The 18,224-nt window shown below is 41.1% G+C and overlaps 1 protein-coding gene across 1 annotated transcript; it reads left to right on the forward strand.

Annotated features, from left to right (window-relative positions):
- Positions 1–10,956: 10,956 nt before the first annotated feature.
- DUSP19 (dual specificity phosphatase 19) lies at positions 10,957–18,054 on the forward strand. Its single transcript, XM_074872652.1, has 4 exons — positions 10,957–11,223; positions 11,439–11,485; positions 12,510–12,662; positions 16,852–18,054. The coding sequence occupies exons 1-4, from the start codon at positions 11,004–11,006 to the stop codon at positions 17,071–17,073; spliced, it is 642 nt and encodes a 213-aa protein (XP_074728753.1). The 5' UTR covers positions 10,957–11,003; the 3' UTR covers positions 17,074–18,054.
- The last annotated feature ends 170 nt before the right edge of the window (positions 18,055–18,224 follow it).

Genomic DNA, 18,224 nt, shown 5'->3' on the forward strand with positions numbered 1-18,224 from the left:
ACCAGCTTTAAAAACATCCTGGTAAATACTGAAATCAGAAAGGGCACTGAATTAGGAGTCCACCTAGATTAGAAAGGGCATTTTATTTGCAGTTTCCTTACAGGCAGAAGAGTCAAGAAGTACCAACAGTGATCCCTGAGATGTCTGTGAGGCCACTAAATAGAGACAGAATGCCTAATGGGCTTGCAAATCTTTATCATAAAGATGAGTTAGCCTATGCTAACTGCCCACTGACCAGAATAAATCACAAGTGATCAGTTTGCAAAGAATGATCTCTGCCCTCTTTGAAACTGGGATATGGTCAGAAAGTTGTGTGTCAGTGTGCTGGAATACAGATGCTAGCTAGTCAAACAGGACCTATCAAAGTGGTCCTGCACACAGAGAAACTGTGGGGCTTCTGTTGGCCCCACATTTTTCAGTATCTTCATCTCTACAGAGCCTTCTTTGGCAGGCACATACAAGCTCATGTGCTCTGACCTACTTTCTTTAGCCTCTGTTACGCCTCTCCTTCTGTCCTAGATAAATGGGGTAGCACCAGGGACTAATGTGTGGCTACAGTTCTAAATGTACAAAAATAACCTATTAGAGGTTTCTCTGTCTCCTCCCTTCCTCTCCCTTTCTCTCATGAGAATCCAGAGGAATAGCACGTACCTCTTTAAATACAATAGCCTTTACGGTCCATTCAGCAAAGACTACGAAAGAAGCCCTCTGCCTTAAACTTACCATACATTTAGGGAAGAGAAATTTTATTCAAGGAACACCCAAAGAATAAAGGGTTTTCCCCCACTGTTTCTAGGAATCACATCTACCAGTCAGTGGGGATTTCGAATACTGATTGTAGTAAAAATTAAGCTAAAATGTTCCCTTTAAAAGCATGTTTACATATGACAGAACAGTCCAGCTGTAGATTTTTATAGATAAAATGCGTGGAGAAAGATGACACAAGCATCACCCAAACTGTCACACCCATGAGCTGTGATCAAACTGGGAAACAAATTTTTAAAAACTACTACAGTTATCTTCCACATTTCCATCTGTAATGTTTTCTCCATTTGACAAAGAAATATGAATCATTTGAGGGTATAAAAAACCACAACAGTTGTTTCACACAGCACAGAAATATACAACTTAAAACAGAAATGGAAACAATACTGTGATAGATATGACAAAAGTCTGTCGCTGGTATGCAGTGTGAATCCCTATGTGTGGAGAAGGGTAGCAGGACAGGATAAGGCTGTGAACACTGAGGAGTGCTCAAACTTCAAATAATCGTAGCTCAGAACTCAAGTTCAGTGGTTACTAAGATTGCCACAATAAAAATGGTATGTGGTCATCACTTCAAATTTACATTACTTAAAAAAGCAGATGGGATAATTCTGCATCTTAACATTTGCATTCAAATAGCCTAGTTCGTTCAGCTCTTCTTTGACATAAGATACAGAAAATTTTGCTTATGGGGAAATCAGGTGTGGTAATTTTACTGCAGGGAGAAGTACTTTGAAAGCACTTATTTCCTAATGATTTGTTCTCTAGGGAAACAGTGCATGATTGCCTTCACTGAAGTAGATGACTAGATATCAAAGAATTTGCTTATATAGATTAGTTGAACAACTAATATTTTGTGTATTTTAATTTTTTTTTCAATTTATGTCATACTTTTAAGAGTCATAAAGCAGAATGTGAAATAATACAAACATAATTTTAAGGATGCCTAAAAGTGATAAAATCATTAATTATAAGATCTATACCAATTATTCCTAGTGGATCTCCTTAGATAGATTAGTTCTACTACATTTAGGGCTTTTCACACACATTTCTTTGGTGATAAAATTTTCAGGTTTTTTGTTGTAATGTTTGAGTTTTTTAATTATTTTTTTTAAAGGATGTTCCTCTAGATACCTTTTAACATGTTTGATTGGTTTATATGTATAAGTCATTACATATATATCTTCCAGGGTTGGGTTCTGGTTTTGTTTTACCTGCAATATTTTGAGATGTTGATAGTGAAACTGTTAATAATCTAGCACATGCTACTCACAAAAAATAATTATCTCTCATTCAGGAAAATCTTTTCCCTTCATAGATAGTGCTCATGTCAGAAATAGTCTCTCATTCAACTTGCTGAATTATGTTTCTGTAACAAGGGATGCCATTAACAAAGCAGCATCAGAGATTTCATCTGCTTGAATTAATGAAGCTCATTGTTTAGGGTTGGACAGAAAACAGCTATTCCATCTTCTGAAAAATTGTGAAGTTTTAAAATTAAGGTGAAGCCAAGAACTCTTAGTGCTGCTCACAAAAAGTCATTGACTGGCACTCTAAATACTAAACAGTCTTTCACATTCAAGGACAGTGTTATTCAGAAAGCTTTTGGTGATTTTGAAAGTGTGGTTAAAGCACATAGGGGAAAAAGGAAGAAAGGGAGATGCTGGTTATGACTTGTTTTGACAAGATAGTCCCAAAGGTAAGAAATCTTCCTGATTAAGATGTTATCAAAGTAGTAAATTAATTACATCAAGTGCATTCATTTTGACATCCAAATTTGTAATTTTCTACCATTAGTCTAAGTCTAAATGAATTACATGTTTTTTCTAAAGTAAATCAGAAAACATTATCATTGCTACATCATCTTGAATTCATTTATGGTCTACATGTCAAAATTAATTCCACAAAAATAATCAAATAATCGATTATTTTAATAAGCAAACAGAATGGAAGCTTTTGGCTACTTTAAAGTAATGATTAAATAAGATAAAGCTAGGAGTAACTCTTGAGTTGAAGCAGAATGATTCTGTACTTTCTCTTTACTGAAATACTCAAAGAGAAGACATAGTTAAAAACCCCTGACCTTTCAGTCTGTCTGCTTATTGAAGAATAAAAGAAAAATAGTGAACGCTAACAGACAGTTTAGATCAATCTGGGTCATTCTTTGACTCTGCAGTATACCAAAACTGATCATTTTTTTTCTTAGTGTGTGTGTGCGTATGCACTTATCAAGGATGACACCTCTTTTTCTAGAAATCTCTTTCCTTTAAGTTATCAGTTTTCTCCTTGTTTTTGAAGCCCTGGGTTTCAAATACTTTCAACTATCCCCCAAATATTGATAGATGCATCTATCTCAGTCCTCACAGCAAAAATAAATCCCAGTAGTATTGCTTTCTTTGCTGACACGTGCAATACCACATTCCAAATTTATCCCATCAACAGTATTGACTAGTAAGGCTTGACTCTGTCATCTGCAATTTGTATCCTCTTACAGTTCACAGATATAGCCTCTGGGGTCAGGGATTTTGTGTAATTAAAATATGAAGTGATTTTATGGAATCTTTAAGCTTTATAATTCTAAGCTTACTGATTTTTTATTATTCACTTGACCAGGAAGAAAATAAAAACATAAGAACTTGGTCAGCCCATCCAGCTCAGTATCCTGTCCTTATCCCGGGGCCAAAGAATGGAGCCCTAAGGACGAGCGTGAGAACAGACAAGCACGTACTGCTGCTTCTGCAGAATATACTCCCAGGCTCCAGCAGCTTGTGGCTCTGGGACTTTGTGCCTTGCATTTAATATGTGTTGATCCACTTCTCTTCTATGAATGCACCCATCACCTTCTGAACCCATGCAAACGTTTAGGATTCTGTAGCAAAGGCTCACTTAGCTTAACTGTGTTCTGTAGGACAGGACAGGAATTTGATGAAGTAACATAGGCTAGCAGCTGCCTGAGTGTATTTGTATTTTTAAAGGGAAAGGAAAATTACATCTCTCCTTGCTAGTGGGATGGAAGTTATTAGGAAACTCTGGGCTGGCTGGATCAAGATATAGATGTACAATGAGCTAGGGTACAGAGAGCTTCATTTTCCTTCCCTGCCTGCAGGGAACTTCTTCCCACACACAAGCATGCAAGTGCAATGCAACATTAGCAATATGCTAAGGCAAGAAAAGGGCATGCAGAGGAACCATATTCTCCAGCAGGTTTTTTTTTTTTCAGGAAGTGAGATGCTATGCTTATGGATGTTCCACTTTACCTTAACCCCTACTTACAGAAGGCATCTCTTCATGGTAAACAGTAAGAATAGGTCCTACTTCCATGTCTGACTAAGCTAACCTAAAAAATAATCCTCCTACTGCATTGGGTTTATGATCCTGACTAGAAGCTATAATGGTTTCCTTCCTGAACTCTGTGAAGCTAGAAAAACCTGCTATGCATCCTGGTACAAATCGTAACATAAATATTTTATTATGCCTGTGGAAGCTACACACAAGCAAAAGTTACACATAAGGTGCTACGAGAACTCTGAAATAAATTTTGATTTTACCTTCTTTAATTTTAACTTTCCAAGCTGTAGGCTTGGTCTTTGCTGCGAGAGAAACTTTTGGGGACTTTTGTTCTAAAGTAGCTCTCATGTCTTTGAATGACCGCTGAAATAAACCTGTAGAGAAACAGGAAGGTTGGGAGATGGATTAATTGCCTTTATGCAGAAGTAGGCTGCTAGAAGCTGAAGTGCAGAATGGAAATTGCTCTTTTGAGTGTTCTGATAAAAAATTGTGAGTAGCTATAATGGTCAGCATTGAAAAATCATAAGTTTACCATTTACTTCACCCCAGCCCCCTAAAATGAGGAAAGAAAACCATGCTTTGGGTTTCAAAGGACTTGAAAATATTACATCAGCTCACCTATGTTAAGAAAATTTCTCTTGAAAAGCTCTGATTTCCTCTTCTCTTTTCCAAGGTCCTGATCCTTACAGGCTCCTTTCGGGCCTTACTGCAAAGTTAACTTCTTCTAAGTTGGTTTTCCTGAAGTGAAGGTATTCTTAAAAAGAAATAACACACAAATAGTGTAGAACAACTGCCTTGGTGACTGATGGTCTGTGCTAAGTGTATAATTAACCATCATCCCTTTGCAGAGCAGCTAGCCTGAATGGAAGGTGTTTTGTACACGTATATTTTTGTTAAAATGGGTCACATTTTTGTAGTCTCTTAACAGACTGTTCCTTTCCGTGATTAACTTTGCCTGTATCTCTACTACTGAGCTGACATACCCAGTTTTACACCAAGGTTCATGAACATTTCATATCTATCATCTATCTATCTGTCTATCTATCTATCTATCTATCTATCTGTCGCCTATCTATGGCCTATCTATTGCCTATCATCTGTCTATCATCTATCTATCATCTATCTGTCTATCTATCTATCATCTATCTATATCATCTATCTAACAGCTATCTAACATCTAACATCTATCTATCTATCTATCTATCTATCTATCTATCTATCGCCTATCTATCATTTATCTATCATCTATCTATCTATCATCTATCTATCTATCTATCTATCTTTGCTCACACAGGACTGCACTGAAGCAAGTCAAAGTGCTGCTGGAGAAGAGAAACCTGAGCACAAATGGGAGTGGAATCAGATCCTACTTAGGCAACACAGACGTAAGTTGGGCCAGATCTTCCTCACACCAACAAGTACCCAGGGATACTCCCTATGGCTATTAAACATTTCAGCTTTTCATTCTACACTGTTCTTCAGTGCTCATTATTCAGCATAATCTGTGACACACCATAATATACATCTTTAGATCAGTGAATCAGCCTGCTCATTTGCATGGATTGCTCACAAAGTGTGGTGAGAGCAGAGAGAAATGCCCTGATAAGTGTTTGTAGGGCCATGCCTTTGGTTATGGGCATGGCTTTGCTTCTGGGGAAATTTCCCTGCAGCGATACGAGCAGATTTGCCAGTGGAAACACCACTGGTTCAGGCTACCTTTATAAGAACCAGCAAACAATGCTGCTTGAAATAAATAAATGAAATCAAGAGAAGCTGCCTACCCTTCAGGCCAGGGACAGAAGGCAGTGTTTGGAGGAGGTCTGCAGACTTACCAATGTTATTAGGAGCAACTGCTGGGCCTCTGATGGTTCACTGTCTTGTGCAGCGTGGACTGGGCTTTCACATGCACATTGTCAGAGTCAGATCACCAGCTCAGTCTCCCAGGCTACAGACCCAAAGACTTGAGAAACTAGCTCTATTTCCAGGCTGGACCAAGATGCATCCTCTGCTCTCACCTGAAAAAGCACAACATAGGTAAAGTTGGTCAAGAATGATGTAGCATACATTAGAAGCATAGCTTTAATGGATGTTTTGATTTGCATGTTAAAGGGGTAGAGGAAGAGAGGGCATGTAAATGTGTGCTTAGGGTATATACTATCCCTTACAATGGGAAACCCTCTGCAGCAGTAAATCAGCACCACAATTATGTAGAGCCAAAGCACAACAAAATTTCCAGACGACTCCCACCGCCTCCGGTCTTACCCTGTTCCCTCTCACAAGTAACTGCACATTGTTTAGCCAATAAGGTCTAGGGCTTCTAAGGTGTTACAGACTGCCAGAGCCAGAGATCCAGAAACAAACTAACACCTTACACTGAAGCTTGGCTCACTAACCACCAGGTCACAGTAAGTGCAACTGCAGCAATACGCATAGAAATGCCCTGTCAACTTTTTGTTCTGATGCCTTCCTGTACACAGCCTTCAGCATGGTCCTGCTTCCCATCACTTTCCTCATTTGGTCCGACTACTACGGCAACACTTTTAAAATGCCGTATACTTAACAATCTGCCCCTGCCTTCACCCCTTCTTCCTGCCATCCTGGAAGAAAAAACCCCTACAATAACTGGCAAACTTACAGTTTCTTAGGCCTATATGGCTCACCTCAGTGATGTAGTGACCTCAGTACACAAAACTGAGAAACCTTGTGGACTTCTCACTCTTCACCATATTCTGTTCCAGAAGAGGCTTTGCTACAAAATCATTCTTCCCCATAAAATGACATTTCAAGATTTTGTCTACACTGTTTAAAGTCATATGTTTCACTTCCCAGGCAGGATCTCACTTAAGATAGATTTTCCAGGCATGTTACCAGGTACCAGGTAGTACCTGCATCCTCATTCAGGATATAGGACAAAGGTACACAACCAGTCTGTCTCCATTAACCCCACTCTCACTTTGCTGGGACTCTAGTTTTCTTTCAGAATATTCTTTTAATGCCTGCTAGATGTAGACAAGTCCAAAGGATGGAAAAATAAATGGATGAGAACAAATCAGTGGTTGTGTCTCAGCCAAAACCTCTCTGCATGAGGGAGATGGCATGAAGCACAAACATGTGCCAAAGCAAATACCTTGGAAGGGAAATGTGATTTTTCCCTCTAGTATGTCATGCTCCAGCCATCCTCCCATGTACCACCTTGCCCTGTCGCTTATGCTGTGAATGATCCTGAGCTTGTGCCTCCAAACTGCTCACTTCTTCAGAAACAGGAAAGACAGCAGGAGGAGGCATCATGGCTCGACAAGAGACATCAGGCAAGGGCCCCCACGCTGTGTGGGGCACACCATGCTGCAGTGTCTGAGGCTGGCAAGTCATGGCTAGGAGTGATTATATGTGATTTGGCACAAATGGTGGTGAAATAGTTACTATGTCAGGGGGCTACTCCCGCTCAAGTCAGTATGGAGAAGAGCTGCCTGCCCCAAGGGGTCCGAGTAGCACAGAGGGATCTGGTGAGAGTCTAACATATATAGTGCAATTTAAGCTTTTAGGCTATTCTTTGCATTTGTTCCAAATACAAGTACAGTACCCAGAAATAGCACAATGCACTTCAGGAAAGGCTTATTAGAACTTTATACAATAGCATTATTATTTCCTTCTCCCTATTTTAAATACCTCCTGATGCATTCTATGGTCACGCTTGCCTTTCTCATCACCACACTATATTCATGATTCACAGTCATCCTGTGACCAACTGGGTACACAGTTATTTTCAACTTCTCAGTTGTTTTCAACTAATGAATGTACAGTCTGCAGCAGAGGCTTGTATTATTAGTTAGATATTAGCTGATTTTGATTTTTGCCCCATTTCTCTTACTCCTCAAAGTCATCTGGTTATTTCAGTTTGAAATGTAATTAGTTTACTAATTAGGGTTTGATTCTCCGCTTCAGTTAAATTACTACCATGAGCAATCAACTCTCAATTTTTGGTACATTTTACAGTCAAGTTCAGCCCTCTAACATATGCATTCTTCAGAGCGCAAGGCTGGTTTCTCAAAGTCAGCTATCTAGAATGTTTGGGTATCGTTTCTCTGATAGAAGCTAGTTTGCACTGATAACTACGGGCAGTATCTAGACCAAAATGAATACTGGAATACAACAGAGGGATGATGTACTGTCATATGAGCTTTCTGAGTATGTACAAGCTGCTTTCTGTAATAAGTAGTATCTAAGTCACATATTTCTTAGTTTATACCCACTAGAACAGGTTCTACTGAATTTCTTGACAGACAAAACAGAAGAACCATGAACTTAAAAATGACTTTAAGCTACTGCATTTGCATGGTAGGTAGCTTATTCAAAACCTGAAGATCCAGCAATACCATAAATGCATTCAACCAATGAAGTGGAGACAGCATCCAGCTCCTGACATATCTTTTGAGAAGACAGCAAAGCACGCAAGAGGAAGTGTTCATCTGTGAACTGAGATCCCAATTTAAAACTCTAATCTCACAATGATCTTCTATCTTGTAATGGAAAGTATGAACAACTTGACAACAGCATGTAAATGCCTGCATCACAAAAAATAGCATCTATGAATAGTCAGGATAGAGCTAATGCTTATGATATGGACACACTAATGAAATAATAATATACTAATTCTGCATGTAAACATCTGCAGAATATTTGGATTTCAGAGAGATAACAGTAGTACAGATTTTATGTCCAGTAGTGACCCCTGGTGTTTAATGTAGTTATAACAATGATAAACTTTCCTAGCAGCAAATGACTCAATTATACTTTGGAGTCAGTTGCCTTTCTGCGACCACACATATTGCAGGCTCTTCTCAGAGGTTAAGAAGCAACACGTAGTTGTATTATTAAGTTTAATTGTAAGTATCTTACAGATCTGTCACAGCTTATTCTTGCAAAGGCTTACACAGCATGCCCCATACTTGTATGGGGCAGAAGTTGGTTACAAAGCACGTCCTACAGCCTTGCTACTCTAATGGCAGGCTTCTGGGTCTGGACTGCAGGCAAATTTTGTTCAGTTTTTTGGCGCGTGAGACTCTCCTGCATTCCTGCAGGATACCCTACTGTTCTTGGTCTTCCACAGGGGCAAGCCAATGCAGCTTGAAAAACAGCCATGAAATACTATGCAATTGCTGGCTTAACCCACAGACCTAAAGCTCTCCATTGCTTTCTTCTGATCAATTGCATCAAAGTTATTGATTAGACCTTAACAAAAATGAATCAATCAACTTCTACATCATTATTGTTTGAAGTTAACTGCAATGAGCCCCAGTCCACTTCCAGAGAGGCTACTGAATACACACGTACCATGCAGAATGTTACAAAACCTCCCGCTTCTATTTAAAATTTAATTTTTGTTGGACAATGCAATTGCTAAGAATTATGTTTTGTCCTAGAGCCTCCTGTTTGGCACCTTTGTTACCTTGATCTCTGATCCAGCCCAGATCTCCGTCCTGCTCCTCTCCCTGCCCTAAGCATCTTCCTTGATTTTACCTCTTGGTTTAGACTTTTGCTTTTCCAGACAGTGTGTGGGGTACTCTGCCTTCTTCAGATGAACCTGATTTTATGTCTAATTCCTGTCAGAAGATTGCCTCTGGCATTCCTATAAATAACTTATGCTCTTGCAGTTCCTAACACCATTCTCTGCTTCTTGAATTGACAAGGCATTTGTAGGCCTCTTTACACGGAGCTAATTTGCCTTGCTAAGTACTGCATTCTAGGGAACTATCAGAAGGACATTTTTCAGTCATCATATTCCGCCAGCATAGGTTTGAGGAATATTGTAACATCGGGGGGGAGTACTGTAGTAATACATCCTTATTCTACAAACCAGCATAGAGGATTGTTAAAAAACTGTATTTCTAGCACAATTTAACAGTATAACCATTTAACTTCAAAAATTTCACATACATATGTACTAGCTGTATACTACAAATAGTACTCCATAGAGAATACATGAAAACACGGGCATTAAGTGGTTTGGGAATAAGGGAAAACCAGCCTCACCTTGCCTCACTCTTCCTCCTATATTGCCTCTTTAGTAAAAAGAAGCAGCTGGGTTTGCTTCGCCTTTGGTCACTAGCTCGGTGACTCTGGGGAGGGCGGGGGGGGGGGGGGAAGTATTTAATTCTAGTACTTTCAATTTACAGTAGTTTCCCACAAAGCAAGTGCCAATTACAGTCCGACAGGCATTGCTGCACAATTTGTTTTTTGGAACAGCAGCACTTATTTTAAAAATGGGCATTTTCAACTGGAAGGCTGCTTTAATTACACTTGCTGCATTCTTTCACTGGCCGACCAAAACCTCACAAGTAACAAAAATTTAATTAAGAAGGCAAAGTTTTAGGTGAACCCAAAGCTTTCTCCCAGGCTTGTAAGAACTAAGGAAAAAGCGCTGACAAATCTGTGCCTGATGCCACCCAAAGCCCTCACTCGCAGCTCTCTTAGGGCGACCTGAGCGCCTCGCAGGGAGCTACTTCCCACACCTGCCGTTCCGAGGGCCCGACGCAGCGGACGGAGAAAGGCCACGGCGCCCCCCGTTTCCCGCAGCGAAACCAGGCGGCACAACCACCTCCACACCCCCCGCGTCCGCCACCGCGCCGCTGAGCGCAGCCTCTGCCGCCCGCCCCGCGCCTGCGCGCCGAGGCACCGCCCCCGAGGGACGGGCACCCAGTGGGGCCAATCGCGGACGGGGCGGGGCGGGCCGGGCGGGGGAGGCGGGTCCGGGCGGCGGGAGGCGGGCCGGGTGGCGGGAGGCGGGGCCTGGAGGCGGGAGGCGGGCGGTGGGAGGCGGGGCCGGGCGGCGGGGCGGGCGGCGGAAGGCGGGGCCGGGCGGCGGGGCGGGCGGCGGAAGGCGGGGCCGGGCGGCGGGAGGCGGGCCGGGCGGCCCGGCCGTCAGTCGCGGGGCGAGCGGCGCGGCCCGCGCCATGCACTCCCTCACCCAGGAGATCCGCAGCTTCTCCAGAGCCAACCTGCGGAAGCAGCGCACCCGCGTGACGACGCTGACGGGCAGGAGGATCATCGAGACGTGGCGCGGCGCCTGCCTGCAGGTGGAGGAGGAGGCGGAGGCGGCGCCCGGCGGCGGCTACGTGCGGGACCTCAGCGCCGACCTCCAGGTCGGCGTCGTGAAGCCCTGGCTGCTGCTGGGTGAGTGGGGCCGGGCGGCGGCGGCTGCGCTCCTTCTCCCGCCTCGCCGGGGCCCGGGCGGGGGGCGGCAGGCGCCCCGCGAAAGGCCGCGGTTCACCCGGCCGGGCAAGCGCTTGGTGGGGTGGCGGGCCCGGGAGCTCCCCGGTGGGGCGGAGGGCGCGGGGCTGCCTGCCGGGAGGGGGTTTAGTCCGGCAACCGGCTCGCTTTCTCTTCAGGGTCGCAGGATGCTGCTCACGACCTGGAGACGATGAAAAAGTATAAGGTAACGTTACACGGAAATGCACCTCGCATAGTGCTTGCTAGCGGATTTCTTAAGTTAAAAAGTCTAAAATATTCTCAAATAACTTTAAGAGAAATTGCGGTGTATTTGCACTTTTAAGAGGCTGCTCCATTTGCAGATGGGTGGATGCCTGTGAGCTTCTCAAGAAGCAGAAATACTTTGCTGCAGGGTGGATGATTGTTTAGAGCCGTTTTTCTGGAACGGATTCCCGCATTGCCATATGTGGTTCAGTTTCAGACGCTCAGCAACATCAGGCCCCCTTGCCTCATGGGGATTGATGAAACAAAAAAGAACCCAAAGCAGCAGCTCTAAGTCTGTCCCGAACTTTGGTCTTTTTACTCTTCTCTGTTACAGTAATGGGGTGATAAGGCCTTCGGACAGTGGTGCTTCTGCAGGACAGGGAGTGCACAGTCTGGCATCTGGTGCCATCTAAATGTCACTTCACTGTAAGTTAAAATAACCCACAACCTGGCCGTAGCCTGAACAGAGCAAAGATGGCAGGAGGCCAGAGGTGGTCTCGCCTGCCTGGTGCAGGTATAGTTTACTCTGAAATCCTTCTGCTCCAGCAAATGGTGCTGACAACTCAGTAGAAGAAACATTAAGCTGATGGGTTAGGGCAGGCTTGAAATTTGGGGGATAGTTGGGTGGTGTGTGCTCTCATTCCTATTGCTTTCTGTTTTACTTTCCATCTATGTACTGACAATTCTCTTTTTTGTTGAAAATCCTTACTTTAGCCTGTGTTTGGTTGAGCACAGATCTTTTCATTTCCTCTTAAAAAAACAAGAAGAAAACTGATTTTTATCACAATATATTTTAACACGGCAGTAAAACTTTGCTTGGAGAAAAGCACACCATAGACAGCATATGTATATAAAACTGAACAATGCAGTTGTGTAAGTTACAATTTGTGTATGCCTAAAGAATAACCCACTTTTGCTACTGCTCATTTTGCTTGCTGTCTTCAGAACATACCTTTTTTCTTTTCCCTTTTTTTTTTTGGACTTAGGTTACTCATGTTCTAAACGTGGCATATGGAGTCCAAAATGCCTTCCTCGATGACTTTATATACAAGACCATTTCTATTTTGGACCTCCCAGAAACTGATATTATCTCCTATTTCCCAGAATGTTTTGAATTTATTGAGAAAGCCAAGATCCAGGTACAGTATATCAATAATTAATGCTACGGGTTATCCTGTTTAGCTTATTTACTACCCTATTTAAAATCTGAAGCAGCATCTTTTGTCAAAAGAAAGTATGGTACCAAATGAATAGTTTTGCCATTGTCTTTTTGAATTTTAAATAGAGAATCCAACCAATTTCTAAGCATTCCTAGAGATGTGACACTGCTATCAATCCAGATTCCCTCCAGTATTGCTTTTTTAGAATAACTGTCTTTGGATGTTTTAGAGAAATGCTTCTTTAATACCGTTGGAACAGTGGTTGACTTCACATAAAGAAATCCCATTGTAACACCAAGTAACTACATCTGACAGAGGGAAACTTTTTTACTTTCTATAATTTATCCATCAGGAATGTTGTTTCGGATTAGAAAAAAGCCTAACAGGGCTTTTACAGATCTGTGTGGTTTGTCAGCAGCTGTCCACCATCCTGGTGTTTTTCCTTGATCATCCATTGAGGGTGCAACACTTTGAGCTATGAATCCACATACAATTATGTAACAAGGCTGTCAGAGAATGTGTTAGTAGTCTTGGAGCCAACCAGTGATTTAACTGCTAACAAAATCCTGAAGACGACATGACATAGGAAATAGGGTGATGGGACTCCTTCCGGGGTTGCTTGGCAGACTAGTCTGTAACCGAGACCATCCCTGACTCATATTTGTTAAATTCAAGCTTACTGTGTAATTCATGACAACGTTGCTTTGGTATCAAAACTACGACTTGACAACCAAACCTTATTGCACATTATTCCACCATATCTACCGTATTCATTATTTACATAGATTGGGATAAAAGAAGATAATCTTGCCCCAGCTTTCTTTGTGCCGTGCAATGTTCTTTCCTTCTCTCATTTATCATTTACGAGCTATGTGATCCGCATTGTCACTTAATGACCTTATCAAGGTTTCTAGTTACGGTTTCCACTTCGTTTCTAGATGAGACTTGCCATTCATAACTGCATAGTGTTGCTTTCTGCCTTTGGTGTTTATGTGCCAGTTACTATTTTGTAAGATAAGGTGTTTTCCTGAAAACTTTTACGGCATATTAATAGTTTTCCAATGGGAGAGTTGGGTGAAAGAGCAAGTAATTGGTGGAATAGATGTTCTCCAGGGTCAGTTCACGAAGCATGTGATAGTAGTATGCAGAGAGAGATCTCTGGATGGTTTGAATCACTTCATTTACTTTGTCAAAATAGTGCTAAAAGAGCTTATGACAAATTGTATCATGAAGTGCTTTTCTGTTTAAGTAATCACAAAGAGATACTACTGCTTCATCTCCTAACATGGGGGAGGGAGAGATGCTCATTGGTGATATATTATTACTAGAACGTGGTTAACTTAGTGAAGGAGTATGAGAGCACTTGAATTTGAGAATGCACGTAAAGCCTGCACTTTTCAGTAAGTTACTGCCAGCTGGTACTTGTAACAGGACTGACTTTTCTAAAACTGTAACTGCTCAAGTCTGTAGACACCATGGTACAAATTCTGATACTGATCAGAGCTCAGCTTTTCTTCTAGGCTCCAAACTGGCAGGCAGATTTTCCATGACATGTTAGGTGACCCATGTCAGATCGTAGTGCTATGAATGAGGGATATTATTTTATCTTTCTGTTTAATATCTAATTATAAAACCTCTAAATTCTTGTCTTTCCAGGGATGAAATCTTAGCTCATTCATGAAAATCTCTCCTTATTGCTCCCTCTGTCCCTCCTAAAGAAAAAGCCCTGGCACTACTGCAAAGTAAAGTGGATCCCTAAGGAACTACATTAACCTATGGCTCTTCACCAAAAGCTTTATGCTTCTTTTTAATTTCTTTCCTTGGTGAGGCTTTTTGCCCACTGTGTATAAGCACTGAATAATCACCTTTTGTCTTGGTGGAAAGTGATTTTGCTTCCCTGTATATAAAAATCTTAGAAAAACAACTTGGTCTTGAATCTTAAGAGGTTCTTGCAAGGCCGTGGACCATTTCTGGGTAGGTGAAGGTTAGGCTATCAGGATCAGAGCAAGGAGTTCTTGGTAAATAGAGATTAATTTCATATTTGCAATCTGTTTCTCACTTTTATTCTGTATTCATATCTAACACAAAATTAGTTAAGAATTACATGCTAAATTCATCTTTGTATAAAGAAACATTTATCTGTATAAAGATAAATGTTCTCAGTATTGAATTTGGTTTAATGTTATTGACCATGTTCGGTAATTTTCAGGTCCATTCTAGGGATATCACTATATAATTTTTGGCAATGTACAACAGAACAGTCATTAAAAAAAAAAAAAATTGTGAAAAAGGAAAATAAAGCATGGCCTGTGCAAAGAAAAAAAAAAAAAAGGATTACTTCCCATGCTGGTTTTTTTACCCTCAGTGCCACTGTTAGATGTTGATCTCAATTATGGTGTGTTATATCTAAAATAACTCCAATTAAATCAGTAAAAACTACTCCAGATCTACAGTGGATAAGCTTCAGCAACTGCTTCATTAACAGTGGCATAAATTTAATTTTTAATGTCATAATTTTAATGTCATTATTATAAAGGAGATAGTGGATTTACGGGTCACCACTGGCACTTCCTCAGGTAGTTGAAATACATGTACAAGTCTGCTTTGCACTCTGCTGTAGTCTGTGTGGTCAGGAAGCGTGCTCCTGTGAATGTGAGAAAGGGAATGAAGATGGCAATTTCCACCAGACAAAGGGGTAGTGATTTCTCTCAAAAAAGGGTGGTATTGTGATTCATGGTGCTGGGATGCAGGAGCTTAGATTCAGTTCCTAGCTCTGCCATAATCTTGTTGTGTTACCTTGAGCAAGTCGTTCTTCTAGTCTCAGCTTGGCATTTCTTCAACAAGGATAATGCTCAATTTCATACCTCTTTGTCTTATTATTTAAACTGGAAGATTTTGGGAGAGGGAACCATTTTCTGCTCCGTGCATTTATTAATATACCAGGTAATTGCAACTCCCAAGTCTGTAACGTAAGTCATAAAGTTCCTGGAGCAGAACCCTATTGGTTAAAAGGTCTTTTTTTTTTTTTACTGTGGGTAAAATGGCCATTGAGTAACCTGTGCCTGTTAAGGGCAGACAGAGCAGGCTGTTTATATCTAGAATGTATTTGTTTAGCTCAAATACCTGAGCACACTGTGTTGTGTTTCAGTATCTTTATTCAGAATATGGAGATGCTAAGGTCTTTTTTTGTGAAAGTGGCGTTTGGCAGTTTGGACTGAGCCTTTTCCAGGTCATAGTCTGACGTACAAACATGACAACAGCACAAAACCCCGGTGTTGCAAACATCGCCTAAGCCACACTAGATTGTCTAGTTGTCTTTGTGCTAACTCATGTCGTTACTTTGTAACAAAACTTGCAGTGTATTTTCAAAGAGTCATTCAGGTGTCTCAGAGGTTGTGTGGGAAATGTTTAAGTAGGATAAAAATATTAATTTTATAGGTAATTCAGGATAAGCCTGAATTTAACCACCAGGAGAAACATTTGTGAATTTATGGGAGGTTTAGTAGTGTTCCGTTTGCACCTTAGTCCCCCATTAAGGGACCTTTGTTGTACCAGCTGAACCAGCCGCTACAGTTGTACCACTGGTGTGATGGGGAGGTAGAGATTTGTTGCAAGTCACACGATATCTTTTCTGATTTTTCTGTTCCTATGCATGATCCTGCTTACCCATAATCTTCACTGAAGAACTCCAGAGTGCGACTGAAACTACAAGATGTTCTAAAATCTGCCTCTGTGCCTAGCTGTTTGCTGCCTTGCTATGTTTTTAACCTGGTAACAAGATACAGTCAAGTTCCTTTCCATATTGCAAATAAAATGTATTTTAAAATTGGCACCCAATTAGATCAGGCATCTTAGTATCTCAGAGGCAGTGATTTGGTTTTTACATGAGGGGGCTGCTGCACGGTCGTGGGGAAAGGGACAGAGGAATGTTTTTTAGTTCTAAGGTATGAATTAGGTAGAAGTATTTGATAAAGTGGCTTTGGTTAGAAAAATATTTAATATGGGGTTTATATATCAGTGTTTGGAGTTACTTACATGTATAAATATCTGCTTTGAGCTCAGCAGGGAGCTTTTAATAAGTCTTGATAGATTTTTATATAAAGCTTCTGAGACTTGTTGCTATCTACTTAATGAATATCCCAACTTATGTCTCATTTGTTTCTTGAAGGATGGTGTGGTACTGGTCCACTGTAATGCAGGAGTCTCCCGTGCAGCCGCAGTAGTCATTGGTTTTCTAATGAATTCAGAAAGACTGAGTTTTGCTAGAGCCTTTTCCTTGGTGAAAAATGCAAGGCCTGTGGCTTGTCCAAATCCTGGCTTCATGGAGCAGCTTCACAAGTACCAAGAAGAGAATATAAAGGCAAATGGAAGCATAAATGATCACGACTGATCAAAAGGGAGAAGTGAAACATCGTGTTTCAAGTATACAGTAACAGATGTTGGATGTACTCTGTAATTTTGCAGTCTCCTTTCACATGTGCATTTTAAAGTATTCACTTTTTTTTTCTTTTTCTTATTTCTTCTTGACCCCTCCCTCTTTTTTTGGCACATAATCTAAAGACCAAATGGGATTTCACTGCCTTCGGAGATGATTTTGCCCAAGAAGAAGCTCTTCCTAGAGTACTAAGAAAAAGATAAAGTTCAGTTTTCCTTGTAGTGTTAGAAAAAAAACATAGTGATGTTTTTTTATTGAACCATCAGAAAAGGCAGGCAACAGAGAAAGGAAACAACTAAGTTGCCTGCCCTGTTTAATAGTAAACCAAATCTGTGCGTTCTAGTTGGTTGTAAAATCTAGCTAATGAAATGTTCATATAATAAAGTACCTTGATACTGGATTTGAAATGTACGTTGCAACTAGAGAGGATTTTACTGAATTTTGTGGGCTAGCCAGCCATTAAATGTATTTGGAAATTAAAACAGATGGTCTTTTGAGGCTGTTCAGAATGTGTCAGGGTGCTTTAATGCTTCATGTCTTTGTACTGTTTCTCATCAGGTAGTGATATGAAATGCACTAACGTGTGATGTTTCCTAAGTGCTGGAACCAGGCTATTGGGGTTTTTTTAATTAGATGATTTTGGTGGAAATACGAAAAATGTTTATAACGACCTGTCTGTGACTTGTTGCTCCTGCCTTTTCTGTGCATTGGGGCATCGTTTGCTGTCCCCTCACCCAACTCCACATCATGTATAAAGAACAGACATCAAAGGACAGGTAACTTTGACACTCCTGCCTGATTTCAGGCTGGAATTCCCATCTGAGAATGGCATGTTTAAAAAAACCACCAATTGTAAAAGATTTTAATAGTATTTTTGTGGCCTTCATGCCCGTTCTAAAGGGTTTGCTATATTAATATCCAATAAAATGAAAAGAACACTGTGTTTGGATAAATTCTGCGCTGAAGTGATTTGAAGGGTTTGGTGTGAAGAACTGATAGATACTCTCTCCCAGTACTGCCAGTTCGAGATGTAGCACGTCATTCCGTACGAACTACCCTGAGCCTTGTTCTCAGCATTAATGACTCGTGCCGGCACACGGTTTAGG

This window comes from Strix uralensis, chromosome 6 (assembly GCF_047716275.1).
Source record: "Strix uralensis isolate ZFMK-TIS-50842 chromosome 6, bStrUra1, whole genome shotgun sequence".
Taxonomy (NCBI): Eukaryota; Metazoa; Chordata; class Aves; order Strigiformes; family Strigidae; genus Strix; species Strix uralensis.